This window comes from Triturus cristatus, chromosome 1_2, assembly GCF_964204655.1.
Source record: "Triturus cristatus chromosome 1_2, aTriCri1.1, whole genome shotgun sequence".
Lineage (NCBI taxonomy): Eukaryota > Metazoa > Chordata > Amphibia > Caudata > Salamandridae > Triturus > Triturus cristatus.
In genome coordinates, this window is record NC_140580.1 from 257,469,482 (window position 1) to 257,486,512 (window position 17,031).

Sequence of the window (17,031 nt, forward strand, 5' to 3'; positions counted from 1 at the left end):
TCCATTGGCACATTGAGATAATATAAATAGCACCCCTTCTTCTGTATATTCGAATTTGCATAATGCCCAAAGACCCACGGGTAGAGAAACAGTAACTCCAACAGAAAGTAGGCATAACTATAGGCAATGGTCACCGCTAATATCAAAAAACGTAAATATGCAATGACCAGTTTCTGAACCAACATGTGCCCTGCAAGCTGCTAAATTAAACATATTTTCCTGGAATATTGCAGGTGCAACAACCAAGCTTACCGATAGGATCCAAGTGGAAACTTGGGCTCTATATGACATCATAGCACTGCAAGAAACCTGGTTGACAGGTTCAATTCAATTGCTGGGATTTACATTACATCAGGTGGATGCCGTAAAAACGAACCGCTTTGGAAGACCAAAAGGCTGATTATCAGTCTACATATCAAACAACATTAAGGTAGAATCAGAACAAACGTCGACAACTACAAATAATATACAAATTAATAGACTCAACTTTGGCAGCAATCACTGGATAACCTCTTTAATTTTCGTCAACCTATACGCTCATCCAAACGCCCAAGATAAATCAATAACATTCAAAAAGTTATTACACGAAATATCCGAAGTAAGATGTAATACTCCGAATTGGGAAATAATTATAACAGGAGATTTCAATACCCATCTTATTTTTACACCAGACAAAGACGACCAGTTAACAGTAGAAAATGAAATTTGGTCGGTTAACCATCAAACGGCCCATCCCTGGAGGAAACCTAATAAAGTAGGTAAAAATTGGTCACCACTCTAGAACATTTAGGTTTGAGAGTAATTAACGGGAGAACGCCGGATGATAATCCACCAAGTTTAACATATTATGGACCGACTTCGGGGTCTGTCATTGACTATACTATTCTTTCCTTGCCACTAATCCAGCAATTAAGCACGTTTAAAATTAAGTGCACAACGGATAGCGATCATTTAATTCAGCAAATAGCAATAAACATACATCTGGACAGATACGAGTCTGTTCCAACAATCGACAAGGGAAGAACAGTAACTACCCACAAACGGGTGAATTGGTCATCTAATCGCCTTCCGGAACTTGCAGGCAAAGCCAAAACAATATTGGCGGATAGTATAGCGTTATCTTCTACCACATTAAATGCCTGGATCAAATTTGTTATTGAAGTAACGAACCAGAAATCAAATTCAACATCGAGACAGACCAAAATCTATATTCACCCATCATCAAAGAAAATTAAAGAGATAAAAAAGAACTGAGAAGAGAAATAAGGAAGGTAACCAACCAGACGCATGGGGCAAGTTAAAACAAATGTGAGAAGTTGGCCTGGCATATGCTGTCCACTAGTTATAGGGGACACCTTGCACCAGTCCAATTCGACTCTTATGGTGATAGGTTAAAGACAACCTTTAAAGAAAGCTATCCTAGTGGTAGCTGTGGAGAGCAGCCTTCAGGCTAAGTCTTGAAGGAGTGTTAAGCTTATTGTTTTACCATAGATAATCTCTTGAATAACCAAATGAAAGAGTAGTCCACACAGGTATATATATAAAATATATTTATTTATTCTAAGAATAATCCCACTAGTCTCTTTATGAGACTAGAGGCAAAGATACAATTCAAACAAGCATTGATAGTTACAATAAATAGCACTGGAATCATAGGGCCCCGGGGGGGACCAAACCATATATCAAAAAAGTGGTATAAGAACCACGACAATTCTACAGACAATGCCTCGGGCATTTAGGGTCGCTGGCCCCTTGTGAAACCACCCAAGGTAGTGAGGAAGGGGACCCACGGGAGACGCGTGCAGTGGCTGAAGCTACTGTCGGGATCTCTATTAAAGCCTATGGAGAATGTCGCGGTTGAATTTTACAAGATTAAAAACACTTCTAGCAGGAGTTCAAGTTCAATACTTTAAGCTTTTGAAGGGCCCACACCCACGAGAGTACCGAGGTACCACTGTTACCTGCCCCAGGGAAGCCGGGTGCATAGGTCGTTTTCGATGTCGGGTTGCGGACTGATTTTCAATGTCAAAACGTGAAGAACTGCTGCTACCAAGAAGCGTCGTCGATGTTGTGAAGATTGAAAATGTAGATCTTGAAGAGAAGGACCTGAAAGCAGAGGGGGCAGAGTCTGGGTCACGGCACAGTGACCAGGGGGCTCAGGAGAAGGAGCCCTTCAATGTCGGGTGCTTCCAGGTGGAAGAGGTGTAGCTTGGATCGTCAGCCACGGGGTCCAGGAGGCGTCAAGGAAGGCCAGCTTCTGGAGGGCGACTGTCCCACGAAGGATGAGGGTCGCTGCGGTGTTAGTGTCCGGATTGGATCCACTAAGCCTTGGCAACCGCAACCCACGCAAGAAACACAAAACAGCTACTGGTGCAGACCCACAAGGTCTGAGCGAGGTCTCCAGCGAGGAGACTGAAGAGCAGGCCTGGAGCAACCAGGGGAACTCTTGGAAGTGAAGATTGACCTCCGCTAGGGCCCACCAGTCGAGAGACAAGGGACCGCGGGAGGCAGCAATTTGGCGTGCGTAAAGATGCGCCCACGGGTCGCCGGAGTGGGCTAGGGCATCGATCTTTGGCACAGATGATGCTGAGAGGTTGGCTCAAGGATGGGCCAAAGCACAACTTCCCGACTCGTTGGGGTCGGGTGCTGTGCAAGAGGTGGCCGGTGTCCTGGGGTATTGGGGATCTCGGCACCCACGGGGTCCATGGTGCTGAGCTTTGCTGTGCACACTCACTGGCCTCTGGAATGCTTGGAAACCCACCTCAAGGTAGGAAAGAGTCATCGATGTCCGTAGGAGCAGCGAAGTTCCAACCGGGTCACTTGCAGTGTTTCAGGTGCCTGCCAAGCAGGGGGGTAACTCCTTTACCCCAAGGGAGATCTCTTCCTTTAGCTGTGCGGCAGCAAGTCGAAGTTCAAGTCTGTGAAGTTCAAGAATAATCTGAGGCTCTGGGGACCCTGTATTCACCTTTATCCAAAGATTAGGGGAGTGTCCAGATCAGAGCCCACCAATGAGAGTTCAGGCGGGAAAGGGTGGCTACACCCTCTCCCCTTTGTGTGGTTTCCCACCTGGGCAGGGGACAGGATGCCCCTGAACCGGTTTGAGGCGGTGTATGCAGAAGTAGGCACTGGAGAAGACTACGTGCAAGTCTGAAAGACATCCTATGGTGCACCCACCCAGTTCCAATCCACATAGTCTGTCTGGGAAAGGTGGGAACACCTCCCTGCAACAGGATCCCTATTGTCCAGCTGCCGTGGCTGGAGTTCTGCCCAGCAACAGGCAGCCAGAGTCGTGTGGGTGCCGGGTAGCATCCATTTTGTACTACGTGCGCACTTTTAAATTGGTGTCTAAATTCTGCCGCTTTTCCCATATCGCCCCTCTAGCAGGGGGGAATCATGCCCTCACTCCCATGGCTGGATTGGGGGTATGATTCCTACATGTTTGACACCAAACACGATATGGTTCTGTGTAGCCATTCTCAAGTTATCACGCTATCTTGATTACTCATAATGCGGTTAAGAGTATATGGTATGGCTGCACTACAAATAACCCAGCAATCGTTTTACGAAGGTTGCAGAGGGGCCCTACCGGTGTAGGGGTTCCCCCTCACACATATCTCAGCACCCTGCCTTGTAGGATTAGCAAGGCCTGCCTTAGGGGTGACCTATGAGGATATATGTGTTGTATTACGTGGGATACAGGATACCTATATCCCTGTAAGGGGTGCAAGCACCACCTTACCCAGACTACAGTAGTGGTCTGGTGGTGTCAGTTTGTATGGCTGTCCCAGGGGTGGTACAATAAGTGCTGCAGCCCCTGGTAGGCCTCTGAGGGACCCATGCCCTGGGTACCTCGGGTACCATCTACAAGGGGCTGACAGGGTGTCCTCAGTATCCAATTGGTAGGTACCTAGGGTACTCACATCAGTTTAGAGAAGAAACAGATAGGCTGGGGTCCTGGATAGCAGGGCCACAGCCTGGCTAGTGTCATAAAACAGTCAAAACATCAGCAAAAAGTTGGGGGCAACTATGCAGTCGATGCCACTCTCCTACAACAACTTAAGAAGGAATTTAAGAAACATGTTTGGCAAGAAAACAAAGGATGAGTTCTGGGCAAAGTTGGTCTACAATTGCAAACAATCAAATGCCAAAGCATTTTGGAAAACAATAAATTGTTTAAACAAGACTTATAAAGTAACAGTATCATCGAATGTTACAGAACAAGATTGGGTAGTGTATCTGAAAAAACTTTTTATCGACGAAGAACAGCTGCAAGTAAATAAAAATAACAAAATTAAGAAAGCTATTGAACCTGGATTAGCAACTGGGATTAAAATATTGCCATATCATGAGCTCGCACCCACTTTAGATAATACATCGTGTTCGCTCACCAGAGTCGAAAATGTTATTAAATCAGGAAGAAGTGACAGTGCCCTAGGACCAAATGGCATCCCAGAGGCCATATTTAAATTGGGCCCAAAATATTGGGCCAATCCGATAATTCAACTATTTAAAGAGGTGGAAAATACAGGTATGATTCCAGATGGTTGGAGGGGATCTATAATAAACCCTATTTTTAAGGGTGGAGACAAAACCATCTAATTATAGATTAATAGCCCTTTTTGACTCAGAAGCAAAACATTATGCATCAATAATATTGGAAGATCTAATAGAGTGGTCAAACTCTAAGAACCTGATTCCACCCCAGCAAACAGGATTCCGGAAAGGGTATGGTACCTCAATTAATATGATAACAGTAACATTAATTGCAGAAAAAAGCAAACGCCTAAAGAAAAAACTACAACTCTGCTTTATAGATCTGAAAGCTGCTTTTGATCGGGTGGATCGACCACTCCTATGGGCTAAATTAAGACGTTGGGGTATACAAGAAAAAATGTTAAGGGCAATTCAATCATCATATACAGAAACATGGATTCAAATCAAGGTAGGTGCCGGACTAAACTTTCAAGGAAAATACCAACCGCAAGGGGTCTCAAACAAGGGTGTGTGCTAGCTCCACTTATGTTTAACCTATTTATGACAGATTTGACTACCCACGTAGATCTAGTTAACTCACATGCTCCAAGGTTAGGTCCACTAACGATATCCCATCTATCATATGCTGATGACATTGTGCTGCTGAGTCATACAGAAATCGGACTTCAAAGATTGATCAAAGAAACAGCGGCGTATACAAAACTTAACAAATTAGAAATAAACATTGCCAAAACAAAATCCATGCTTATTGGGAACAATCTTTGTGCCTCTTCAAAGATCAAGCTGGATAATTTAATTATAGAAGAAGTCAGTACCTATAAGTACTTGGGTTTCAATTTTGATAAAAATGTCAACTTTCATGCCCACCAGCAGTATATGGTTAGGAAGAACAATGCTTTAATACACGCATTCAGCTTGCTCGCAAAAAAACTAGACGGTCCCTCCTACCAACCACTTCTCTCTGTTATTAAGGCAAAATTGTTTCCTTCTCTAACCTATGCAAGTATGGTGATGCATGGTAGGGATTCCAAAATGTTACAGATTACAAATCAAAACATACAAACAGGTATTTCATTGCCCTGTATGCTTCCCTAGCCCAAATTCATTTGGAATTCGGACTGACACAGCAAAACATAGCAAGAAGGTACCAGTTCATTAAATCCATGCACACAATACGAAATAATCAATCTAGCCCTCTAGTCAGCGCTTTATGGGAAGCTGGGACTAACGATGACAACTCAATTTACAATAAATATCTGTTCTCATCTCTACAACTAACGGATGCGGGTGATCTGTGGGACGTGAATTTGTCGCATCCTACATTTTGTCAGGCCATGAATAAAGCGTCAAAAATTCATTCATTAGTTGATGATAAAAGTATATTTTCGTGGCGAGCATGATGACGTATGTTACATTGCAACCGGCAACTTACCTACATCTAACCTATCCAGTGTATCTTAAGAAAAAACTATTGGCCATGCGCCTAGGTGATCTATTGTCTCTGTCAGACAAACCACTATGGCTATATTAAGGATCAAAAATGTGCAGACTATGTGATACCCCAGACGAGGATTTTGTGCATTTGGTCTGTATATGCCCTTAACTGAATAATGCGCGTCAAGCTCTTTTAAAGCGCTTATTTAATGAGCGAGGGATTCGAACGTGTAGAACAGCCATTATGAGAAGTCTGGACCCTACAGACCCTCAGCTAAATTGCAAACTTTTGAAGTTTTTACAATCTCATGACACAGCAATAAAACAGAATTGTAAGTAGTATTCAACAGCACAAGGATCCTGTCCAAACGCAAGACTATAAGATATTGATATGATGATAAAACAACAGCAGAATGATGAAATCTAGAACTGCGGAATTTTCGTATTTTCTTACAGATGCATATCCTACACTAAGAAACTGGTGAAGTGTACCTACAATTATGAATTGAATGCATTTTACAACGTTCTATTTTAACAAACCTATGATATTACTTTGTGTTGCACCAATATTTATCAATGTTTTTATGAAAATGGATTATTTAAAAAAAAAAAAAAAGCTGATATTTTTCATATGTATTTTACTTGTATTGTAACAATTTTTATTAACTAATAACAATAAACTGGTCCACGGAGGACCTGGCTTGGCAGTTCGGGCTGGACTGTTTCCATGAGGAGCAGTGTCAGGACTGATTTGCATATGGCTGGGTCTAAACTGGGGTGAGATGGTGAGCAAAATAACAATGGATTTAATCCAGATCTTTTGACTGGAGGTGAATGTTTGATGTGTTCTGAATTCTATCCATCATTTGTGTGTCTTTTGCCTTAGGTGCGCCGGGTATACCCAGATGTTTATCCCGTGCTCACTGTGCCACTAGCTTCAGACTAGCCTGGCTGATGAGGGGTGATACCCTGAAACTGGTTCCCAGAATGCTTGTTTTTCGCCCGGGAGGACCTGGCTGGGCAATTTGGGATGGATTGTTCCCATGAGAAGTAGGGTCAAGACTGATTTACATATGGCTGGGTTTAAACTGGGGTTGCATGGTGAGCAAAAGATCAATGGGTTTAACCCAGACCTCTTGACTTGGGTGGGAATATTTGATTTGTTTTGCATTCTATCCATCATTTGTGTGTCTTTCGCTTTCTCGCCCTAAGTGCGCCGGGTATGCCCGGACTTGAGTCCTAGACTCTCTGTGCCACTGGATTCAAACTAGCCAGGCTGATGAGGGGTGATACCCTGAAACCGGTCCCAGGATGCTTGCTTCTGATCCAGGGAGGACCTGGCTTGGCAGTTTGGGCTGGACTGTTCCCATGAGGCGCAGGGTCATGATTGATTGCATATTGCTGGCTCCAAACTGGGGTAGCATGGTGAGCAAAAACACAATGGATTAAACCCATATCTTTGAGACAGGGGGTGAATGTTTGCATTGTTTAGCATTCCATCAATCATTTTTTTTTGTATTAGTAAACTAAGAGGCAACTAAGTAGTCATGTAAAACCTAAATGTGGCCTAGATTCTTATTATAGATGGAGCAACATAATAGTCTAGTAAATCAAAAATAAAAGGTTCTTGTACAGCACACATCTTAATCTCAAATATTTAAAAGTGTGGTCATATGTGATAATAAAGAAAAAGGAGGGCTCTGTGAAATAACTTTTCTGCCTAGGATAACACAATTTGGTCAAACAGTGAAGCTGGTATTGATTCCAGGTTATCTGGTTTCACATTTTGAAATACAGCCCCCAGATAGTTTACATCAAAGGTCACTGTCTACAGAGCATGGCTCTCCTGGGGATGCAGATAAAATGGATGAACACAGGTGCACTTCAAGAAGCGGAGACTCTAGATGAAAAGCGGCGCATAATGGGGTACAACCATTAACATGATTGTCGCTAATTATTCCCAACAACTAGATGGCACTATTTCATCCCCTTGGTTCTCGGAAGCACTAAAAATCCAGAAACAGAAGTGTAGAAGAGCGGAAAATAAGTGGAGAACTAATTATGATACTCACCTCAAACAAGAATACAAAGCTACCTTAGCATGCTATAAAAAACTAATAATAACAGAAAAAAGTAAATACTTTATCCATAAAATCAACGAATCTAAAAATTCAAGTAAAACCCTTTTTGACACTGTTAAAAAATTATCAAAATTTGAGAACAACAACCCAGAAGCACTATCATCAGACTTCTGCAACGTGCTAGGTGAATTCTTTGTCAGCAAAGTTTCATCAGTATATGACTCCTTTAAAAACCATAGCACAGAAACAGCTAAAAGGGATAATTTACAGACAACAACCCCAGTGAGTAAACACCCAGATCAAACCACATTGTTCCTCTTCACTCCCCCGACAGCAGAACAGATCCAAAAAGAGATCCACACCATTAACTCAGGTAGCCCAATGGACCCCTGTCCATCCAAAATAATGCACATTTGCTCCGAACAGCTGAGCATAGTACTAGAAAAACTATTTTCCCAAATTATCAAAACCAACATCTTCCCCGATGATTGGAAAATTATATCAATCAGGCCGCTTCTACAAAAACCTAACTTAGACTGCGAAAGCCCGAACAACTATAGACCAATAGCCAGGATCCCTTATGCCACTCAAGTTTTAGAGAAACTAGTAAATAAACAGTTATCCCGATACTTGTTGGACGGCAACTGGTTGGATCACTCACAGTTTGGTTTCCGTGAAGGACATGGAACAGAGACTGCTCTCATCACAGCAGTGGAGGAACTCAGGCAAGAACTGGACAACGGATCGAAGGCCACCTTGATTCTACTTGATCTATCGGCGGCCTTCGATACAGTCAGCCATGAGATCCTGATAACACGCCTGAAAACAGCACAATTACATGACTTAGCTTGTGCCCTCATTGCTTCCTATTTAGAGAACAGAACCTTCTCAGTAGAATCGGGAGAGGCAAAATCCAACAAATTCAACCTGCCATGTGGAGTCCCGCAGGGCTCCTCGATGAGCCCCACTCTTTTTAATCTGTACGTAACTCCCCTTGCACAAATAATAAGGAACTGTGGCTTCACCCCAATATCCTACGCCGATGATACCCAAATCGTGGTCTCAATAAATAAAGACGTAGAGAACACAGCAGAAAAATTTCAAATCTGCATGGTACAAATCAGCCAATGGATGAGAACAAACTGCCTAAAACTAAACGGGGACAAAAGTGAGGTCATGATACTAGGAGGGGACACAAAAATATGGTCCCATTCATGGTGGCCAAAAGAACTAGGAGGATATCCCGAACCATCAGAAAAGGTGAAAAACCTGGGAATCACTTTAGATACCAATCTTTCCTTTGATGCCCAAGCCAGTAAGCTGGCGTCATCACTTTGGTACATTCTAAAAATGATCAAGAAAATCCTACCTTACCTACCACATGACTCACGCAAGACAGTGGTGACAGCATTAGCTTTGTCCAGATTGGACTACGGGAACGGCCTATACGCTGGAGCCAGGAAGAAAATCCTACTCAAACGCCTGCAGAATGCAGCAGCCAGGCTGATACTAGGGATACCAAAATTTGAAACAATCAGCCACAAACTAAAAAATCTGCACTGGCTGCCAATTGTAAAAAGGATACAATTCAAATCACTATGCCTAGCGTATAAAGCAATTAATGGAACTGGATCACAATTTCTAAAAACCCATTTAAAAATGTATGAGCCAAAAAGATTTCTTCGATCCAGCCAAATGAAAATAATCAGGGTCCCAAGATTTAAGAGAGCTAACTGGGGCGGTAGAAGTTTCCTGGTGCACACGGCAAGAATTTGGAACCAACTACCGCTAGACATAAAAAACAGCCCATCTTAGAAATACTTCAGAAAGGAAGTTAAAACGTGGCTTTTCTCCACATAGCCCTAATCAACATCTTCAAGAGCCAGCGGTATCTCACAGCGCCAAGACGCCCTTGGGCATTCGCGCGCTCTACAAATAGATAAATCAAATCAAAATCAAATGTATGGTACCAATTTGAAGAGATGTAATTGAATAAAATGTGTTTACAAAAATCAAACGTCACTTTCCTGTCTTTCATTCCTGGCTCATTACAAGAAAACTGACACATAGATGGCAGAACCAACTCAGGGTTACCAGACCCAACTACAAGGCCAAAAATGCATTTATTCGGGGCGTTTGACAGCCCAAACACCCCCCACTCACCTAAAGCTACAACCCTGGTAGCAAGGAATACCTCAAACGCTACATTACTGGAGTGAGGACTGTTCATTGGCAGTTTGTTGGGCAGATGTTTTTACCCCAAAATGTGAGCTGCACCTAGCATTCACGGGATAGAATTTCAGACATCTGAAAAAGGTCCGATCAGGGGCTCCAGAGAAAAGTGACTATCTAGGTCTCCAACACGTCCTCATTTCAAATAATTTTAAGCAATTTAAAAGCTACATAGCATGCACAATTTGTTATCATAAAAGCCAACAGTGAAACCACATTTTTACTTTATTTCCTTTTTCAAAGGTTTCTAATTGTCCAAAATTGCATCCAAATAAAAAATCCAATAAATAAAGTGTGCATTCACTTAGTTCTGCTTGCCAGTGTCTATGGTTCCACTTACCATTCTGGGAAGTTCAACCCATAGATTCGCCTTGATTTATCTTTTGCTCCAAAAATTAAAAGCTTTCCAATTAAACTGTGCTCTAAAGCATGCCCTTAAAACTCTTTATTAAACATCAACTGAGAATTTAATAGTATAGCGTAAAAGTATGTAAATGCTTTTTGAACTTATCATGAGGTGACATGTTTGGTGCCAAACACATTAATTCATATCGAAGGTTGTAAACTGTCAGTGTCTTATTGATCCTTTTCTTAAGACTTTTAAGTTTGAGGTGATAGGAACAAACTGTAAAGGGCCAAAGTCAAACCTATGCCTTCTGGCCTAGAACAACCACGCTTTATAGCACTGCACACTGACATTTGGTCCTGGTTTCACTGAAGAACCGTGAGCAATTCACGGCCCTTTATTTTTACCATTCAGATGAACTCTGCCTCTTGGGTCAGTGTGTGAACAAATATATATTAGAGGCGGGTGGCACTTTACATCCCTTCCAACTTTTATTGATGTAAAACAAATTTTAAAAAAAACACTGACATGTAGTTGCCAGCACATTGTCCTTTTTAGCCATCTGTGAGGCCACATGTAAAATCTCATAGTCGTTTACTGGGGGCTGGTTTTGGACGCAGTCCATACCTCCCACTGCACTGTGTGTTCCTTTAGCTCCTGGAGTTATCATTCAAATTGTTCTCAGACCCCAATTGTGACGAATCGCGACTTATGGCTACAGCAGGACCTTTTACTGACACCTCACCAGGCAAGTTGGCCTCTGACCACTCAGTTACTTCTCGGTCACTGTCTCTTTCTTGCCCAGTACCTGTCGCTTGACCAGGTGTCTGTGATCTGATTTTCTTGAACCATGAAATGTTCCTGGATACAGTCGCTTCTCCTCTCCCTTTACATCCACAATTTCCCACACCTCCGCCTTATAAGGGGGTACAATACTTCCATCCCGGGTGACGATCTCTCATGATCACTTTGTCACCCACTCTCAAGTCTTGAACCTCTGCACCTCGATCTTTCCTGGCTCTCATTTGTGGCTTTCCGTTCGTCTTGCGCCTCTTGTACATTATTTACATTGGGTTCCCAGCACGGGCTCCCTGGCAGCACATCCCTCATGTTCCGTCTCATGATCAGATCATTGGGGGCACAGCAAGATGTACTGTGAGGAGTCTGCCAATATGCTCTGAGGAACTGGTATAAGCAACACTCCATGTCTTCACCCTGGTCCACCCCAATCTTGAGTGCTCTATTTAGTGTCCTCATAAAACGCTCTACTTCACCATTTACCTGTGGCCATTGGGGAGTTATCTTTCTGTGCCTTGTATTCAATTTGGCAAGTAATCCTGAAGTTCCTGACCATGAAACGGGAGTCTATTATCTGTGTTTATTTCATCAGGGTCCCTAAGGTTGCAAAGATCTTCTCTAAGGCCAGCATGGCATTAGCGAAAGATGTGGACCATACCAGCTCCACCGCCGGATATTTTGAATGACTGTCAATGAGTACTGCTGTCAGTCTTACATCCGGAAAGCGTCCGAAATCCTTGTTGACAGATGACTAGGGTTGCATAACCGCTTCCTCAGTGATCACTGGTGCTACTGGGGAGCTCCACTTGTGATGGCACACAAGTGGCAACTTCTTACTTTTTCATCGATCATCTTATCCTTGCCCAGTACCATACTTTGTGTTATAGCCGAGCCTTGGTTTTACAAATCCCTGATGGCCCTAGTGGACTAAATCCACTGTTCGAACCCATAGCCTAACTTGGAAGTACAATTGGCTGGCCTCTCAGCAGCAGTCCTTCAGCACTCATGCTCAACTCATTTCGTACCTTCCTCTTCTGGGTTATAACCAATTGATCTTCCATTGTCAGCAATTCGATGCCATCCAGAAATTTTCTCCACATCCGGTTCTTGAGGGCCTCCTTCACTTTCTGCTGTTGCTTCAAGGATCTCCACTATTGATGGCGCTGCTGGCCGTGCCACTTCCACAATCATCTTCATGAATGCCTCCGTGCCTTCATCTGCTTCTCTGTCATGGATGGTATTCGACCCCTGCCGGAGACGTGGCAAATAGTCCGCTAGATTGTTTGTACCAGGCCTGTAAACCACCTCAGATGCATACTGTTGAAGTTGAACTGCCCAATGCTCGATTCTCGGGGGTCCATTACAGGCAGGGCCAGTGAACAGAGGAACTAATGGCTTGTGGTCGGTCAATACTACGAATTTCTGTCCACCTAAATAGAGATGACAGTACTGCCATGCCCAGTATTTCGCAAGAGCTTCCCTTTCGACTGGGCATAACACATTTCCACTTACATGTGCCTGTCTGGCGTTTGCAATGGGCACCGACCTAGCACTTTTCTTCTGTAGCAGCACTGTCGCCAGGCCCACTGGGCTTACTTCAACCACCAACTCTTTTCTCTTTTGAGGACTGAAATACGCCATGGTAGCGTCCTGCAAGAGTGCCTCAATCACTGCCTTAAATGCCTATGCTGCTTTTCCAGTACACTCCCACTGTTTGTCATGCTTGGTAGATCCCTTAGCGATTCTGACAGAGTTGCTATTTTCGGAATGAATCGTCTGCAATAATTAGCCATCCCCAGGAAATTTTGTTCCTCCATTACATTTTAGGGTACATCGACTGATTTGATAGCTTCCACTTTCTGGGGTCAACTTGTAGGCCCTAGTGTGAAAAGTAATATGTAAAAAAAATCCACTGAGTCGGTGTAAATAGACACTTTTGGTGATGGAATGTCAGGCCACTTTCTGCTAGGCGCTGTAGTTCTGCTCTCAACCTCACATGGTTCTCCTACAGAGTTTTGGAGAAGATCAAAATGCCATCACTTACATTAATCACCCCTACTAGACCTGATAGGGTTTCTTGTATTTCTTCTTGGAACACCTCCGCAGCTGAGGAGATCCCAAAGCTGAGCCTGAGATATCGTCTCAACCCCACGTGGGTAGAAAATGGTGTGATGTATCTACTCGCTTCGTCCAGTAACAGTTGATGAAATTTGGCATTCAGTTAAATTTTTGAGAACCATTCAGCCCCATATAAATATGCTACAATTTCATCCATGGTGGGTCGGATATCTCTTTACCGATGAATTGCTTTATTATGTAATCTCATTTCAATACAGTTTTATAGCTCCAGGTTGTTCTGCCTTTGGGGCGATCACAAGAGGGTAAACCCACGGGGTGGCCCCCAACTGTTCAAGCTTTTCCTACCCAACTCCTCCTCCACTTGTTGTCCCAGGGATAAGGGGGCTGTTCTAGGTCGTAATTACACAGGGCGAGTGGTTTTGTCAATGTGCAACTTAACTTTTACTCCTTTCAAACATCCTAGGCCATTACCCAACTCTGGAAAGTCCACCAAAATGGCCTCAGGAATCTGACAAACAGGGAAAACTAGCCCTAAATCCTCAGCCATATGATACCCTACAAGAGTTCCAGTATCTCCTCTGGTCACGTGAACCTTGGTAAGCACTTTCTTTCCTTCACTTTCAACTAACACCTCAATCCCTCCTCATAGGAGAATGGGATTGTGACACCCATACATGTAAATTTTTGCCTTAGTCATTCGTAGCTGGGGGCGTGGTGTCAAATTCCAAAACTACGTGTCATCCATCACATTCACTGAAGCCCCTGTATCAACAGAGCGGAGATCCTGACAACTTCAATACTGATGTGGCACAGGAGAGGCAGTCTTTTCCACTGCTTGTCACGCCCCACGAGGAAGATTGTATTTCTCCATCCTCGTTATCTGCCACACAGCACCCTTCGAGGGCTTTGTGTTCTGACTGAGTGTCACCATTTTCGTCACCTTCCCCGACAGCCAGGTGTCTAAGAGTAGGCCAACTGCGCCTACGAAGTCCTGACCCAGTCACGCGACTAACTCTTCGACAGGGTTTCCCATGTGCCAGACAACCACTTGCTAACTTGTGCATGGCCCCACAGGACATCTCACCTGGCTTTGGACCACTTGTCTGTCTGTCTGTCGCTGGCCGGTCTTTGTTGGATGGTTTTAACTCTTTCTTGACTTTTGTCATACTTGAAGTCAACACCCCTGCCGCTCCTCGTGCCAGAGCTGCTCCCATATCTTCTACTCTACTGTCCACTAACTCGTGTGACCGTGCAAGGATCAGTCCTTTTGATCAAGAGATATTCTAGGTTTGCACATTATCAACTTTCTCAAATTTGAAGATCTGCACTCTTGTATGATTTGCACCCTGATCTCATCCAGCCGGTCTATAGTTGTGCACGTGTTAATGAGCCTTCTAAGGCACGCATAGAAAGCATCCACTGATTTATTCTCCTGTTGCCGGGCCTGTCTCAATTTAAACTTTCCATAATCAGGATTTAATTGTGGGTCAAAGTACCTGTTGAGCGCGGCCCCTGCTGCATCAAAATCACTGTTACTCCCAGTATTCAGAAGGTTTTTGAACAAATTATACGGTTCATCACCATCCATGTGAAGCATCATAGAGCGCTTTACAACTTCATCGGTCTCTCGTGTTGCTCAAAAGTAATTGTTCAACCTCCCCAAGTACTGTCGCCAATGGGGAGCAGAGTTCGCAGGGCCTGCCAATTGACTGAAAGATGGTAGCCCTGCCACTGGTGCATGCGCACTGTTTGGATGCATGGACAATGCATCCGCCTGGCGTGAAGAGCCAGCACTCTCATTGGGAGTTGTCGACATGGTGCCCTCTCTTTTTCTCACAGCGTTCCAATGCTGAGTCCCCTGAGTATGCTGGGGGCGCCTTCATCTAGGCTTATGCTTTCGACTCCGCCCCGACGATCTGGCCTCTTGCACCCCTGGCGTCCTGCACTGTCTTTTTACCACTTGCTCTGGATCACTGGCGTATTGAAAGCCTCTCACCTCTGTTACTCGTCAGGCAATTTGCATGCGGAATCCCCACTGTCCACTTTCACCAGGCGTACTGCCACGGCCATGCCGGTGTGGGCCACCTCCGGGGCTGCTGATTCAGCTGGCGCATGCCTTCCCACCAGTGCCTGATAGGGTCTTGTCCCTCGACAGGTGCACCTGCGGCCACTCAGCTCTATCATCTCCCCTAGAAGGACCTCCTTGTCCACGAGGCCTGCTCCTGCCCAGAACTGCGATACAAATGGGGATGATGGACGGACCGTTTGAGCAAATCAAACACTCACCCCCAGTCAACTGAGCTGGGTTTAATCCATCATCATACTTTAGCTCACTCCACCACCCCAGTTCAGACATGGCCATATGCAAATTAGTCTGACCCTGTGCCTCATGGGAACAGTCCAGCCCGAACTGCCAAGCCATGTCTTCCCTGGACTGGAAACAAGCATCCTGGGACCGGTTTCGGGTTCATAACCCTCATCAGCCAGAACTGCAGCAACACGTTTCTTCTGCTGCCATCGCGCAGTCCAACCATGAGCGCGGAAACACAACACTTCTCCTCCAATCAATCTAGAGACATCCACAGCACACTCAGCCATAGTGGTGGCTGGGAAGACCAGCCGCCTCACAGCAATGTGCAGACCAGCTTCTCACCAAAGAGAACGTGCCGGCAAAGCCCACCCTGCCACGCTGCACTCTGCCCCGAGAGGTGGGCTCTCTCGCACCCAGAGGGAACTCCAACCTCGTTGCCAGTGTAAAGGGCCCAACTCAACCCTTCGCATAGGCTGTCGGGCCTAGAACAACCACGCTTTATTGCACTCTCGCCAAAGAACCACGAGCAATTCTCAGCCCTTTATTTATACCATTCAGCCAAGCCCGGGCTCCTTGGTGAGTGTGCTATATATTGTATAGTAGTGGCCAGGTGGTGCTCTACACAAACCACTGCGAATATGTATGCTGATGTTCACTTAAACGATTGCATCTCAGAATTACTTTATAGTTGTTACTACAGGTGTTGTAGTCCTATAGTCAATAGTAGGTTTGCGAATGAGGTATATATATCTAGGCTACATTATTTTTCTTATTCAATCCATGTTTTTATATTAAACTCTATTGTCTTCTTGAGCTAAATGGTATTTTCTGGTATTTTCAGGAAGAAGATAAAAAACGGCATGAGGACATGGGGCGACAACGTCTTGAGAGGCGCTATGTCTTGCCAGCTGAGCCTGCAATAATTGTGCACCCTAACAGGGAAGCAAAAAATGGAAAATTTGACTGCAGTGTTATGTCTCTAAGTGTCCTTCTGGACTACAGATTAGAGGATAATAAAGAACATTCATTTGAGGTAAAGAACACCTTGCTAATTCCATGTACTTTTGTATGTTACATGTAATACAGAGTGATCTTATATTAACTGCTAAAGACATGCAGTGTCAAGGCAAAGAAAACCAGATTTATGTGACAGAACAGGGTAATTAAACGTGTTTAACACAACAGCTGTTACATTTGAGATAGAGTTCCTGGGCCTCTGTTTAGAGTAGTGATGACCTCTGACAATGTAATCTTGT

The 17,031-nt window shown here is 44.2% G+C and overlaps 1 protein-coding gene across 5 annotated transcripts in view; it reads left to right on the top strand.

The window, feature by feature from the left end:
• Window positions 1-17,031, top strand: part of CCAR1 (cell division cycle and apoptosis regulator 1) — a 2,209,777-nt gene that overhangs the window by 1,101,278 nt on the left and 1,091,468 nt on the right. For all 5 annotated transcript variants that reach the window (XM_085603559.1, XM_085603560.1, XM_085603562.1 and 2 more), the window contains one exon: window positions 16,617-16,808. In XM_085603559.1, the coding sequence (XP_085459685.1) occupies window positions 16,617-16,808 (192 nt within the window). The remainder of the gene's footprint in view (window positions 1-16,616; window positions 16,809-17,031) is intronic.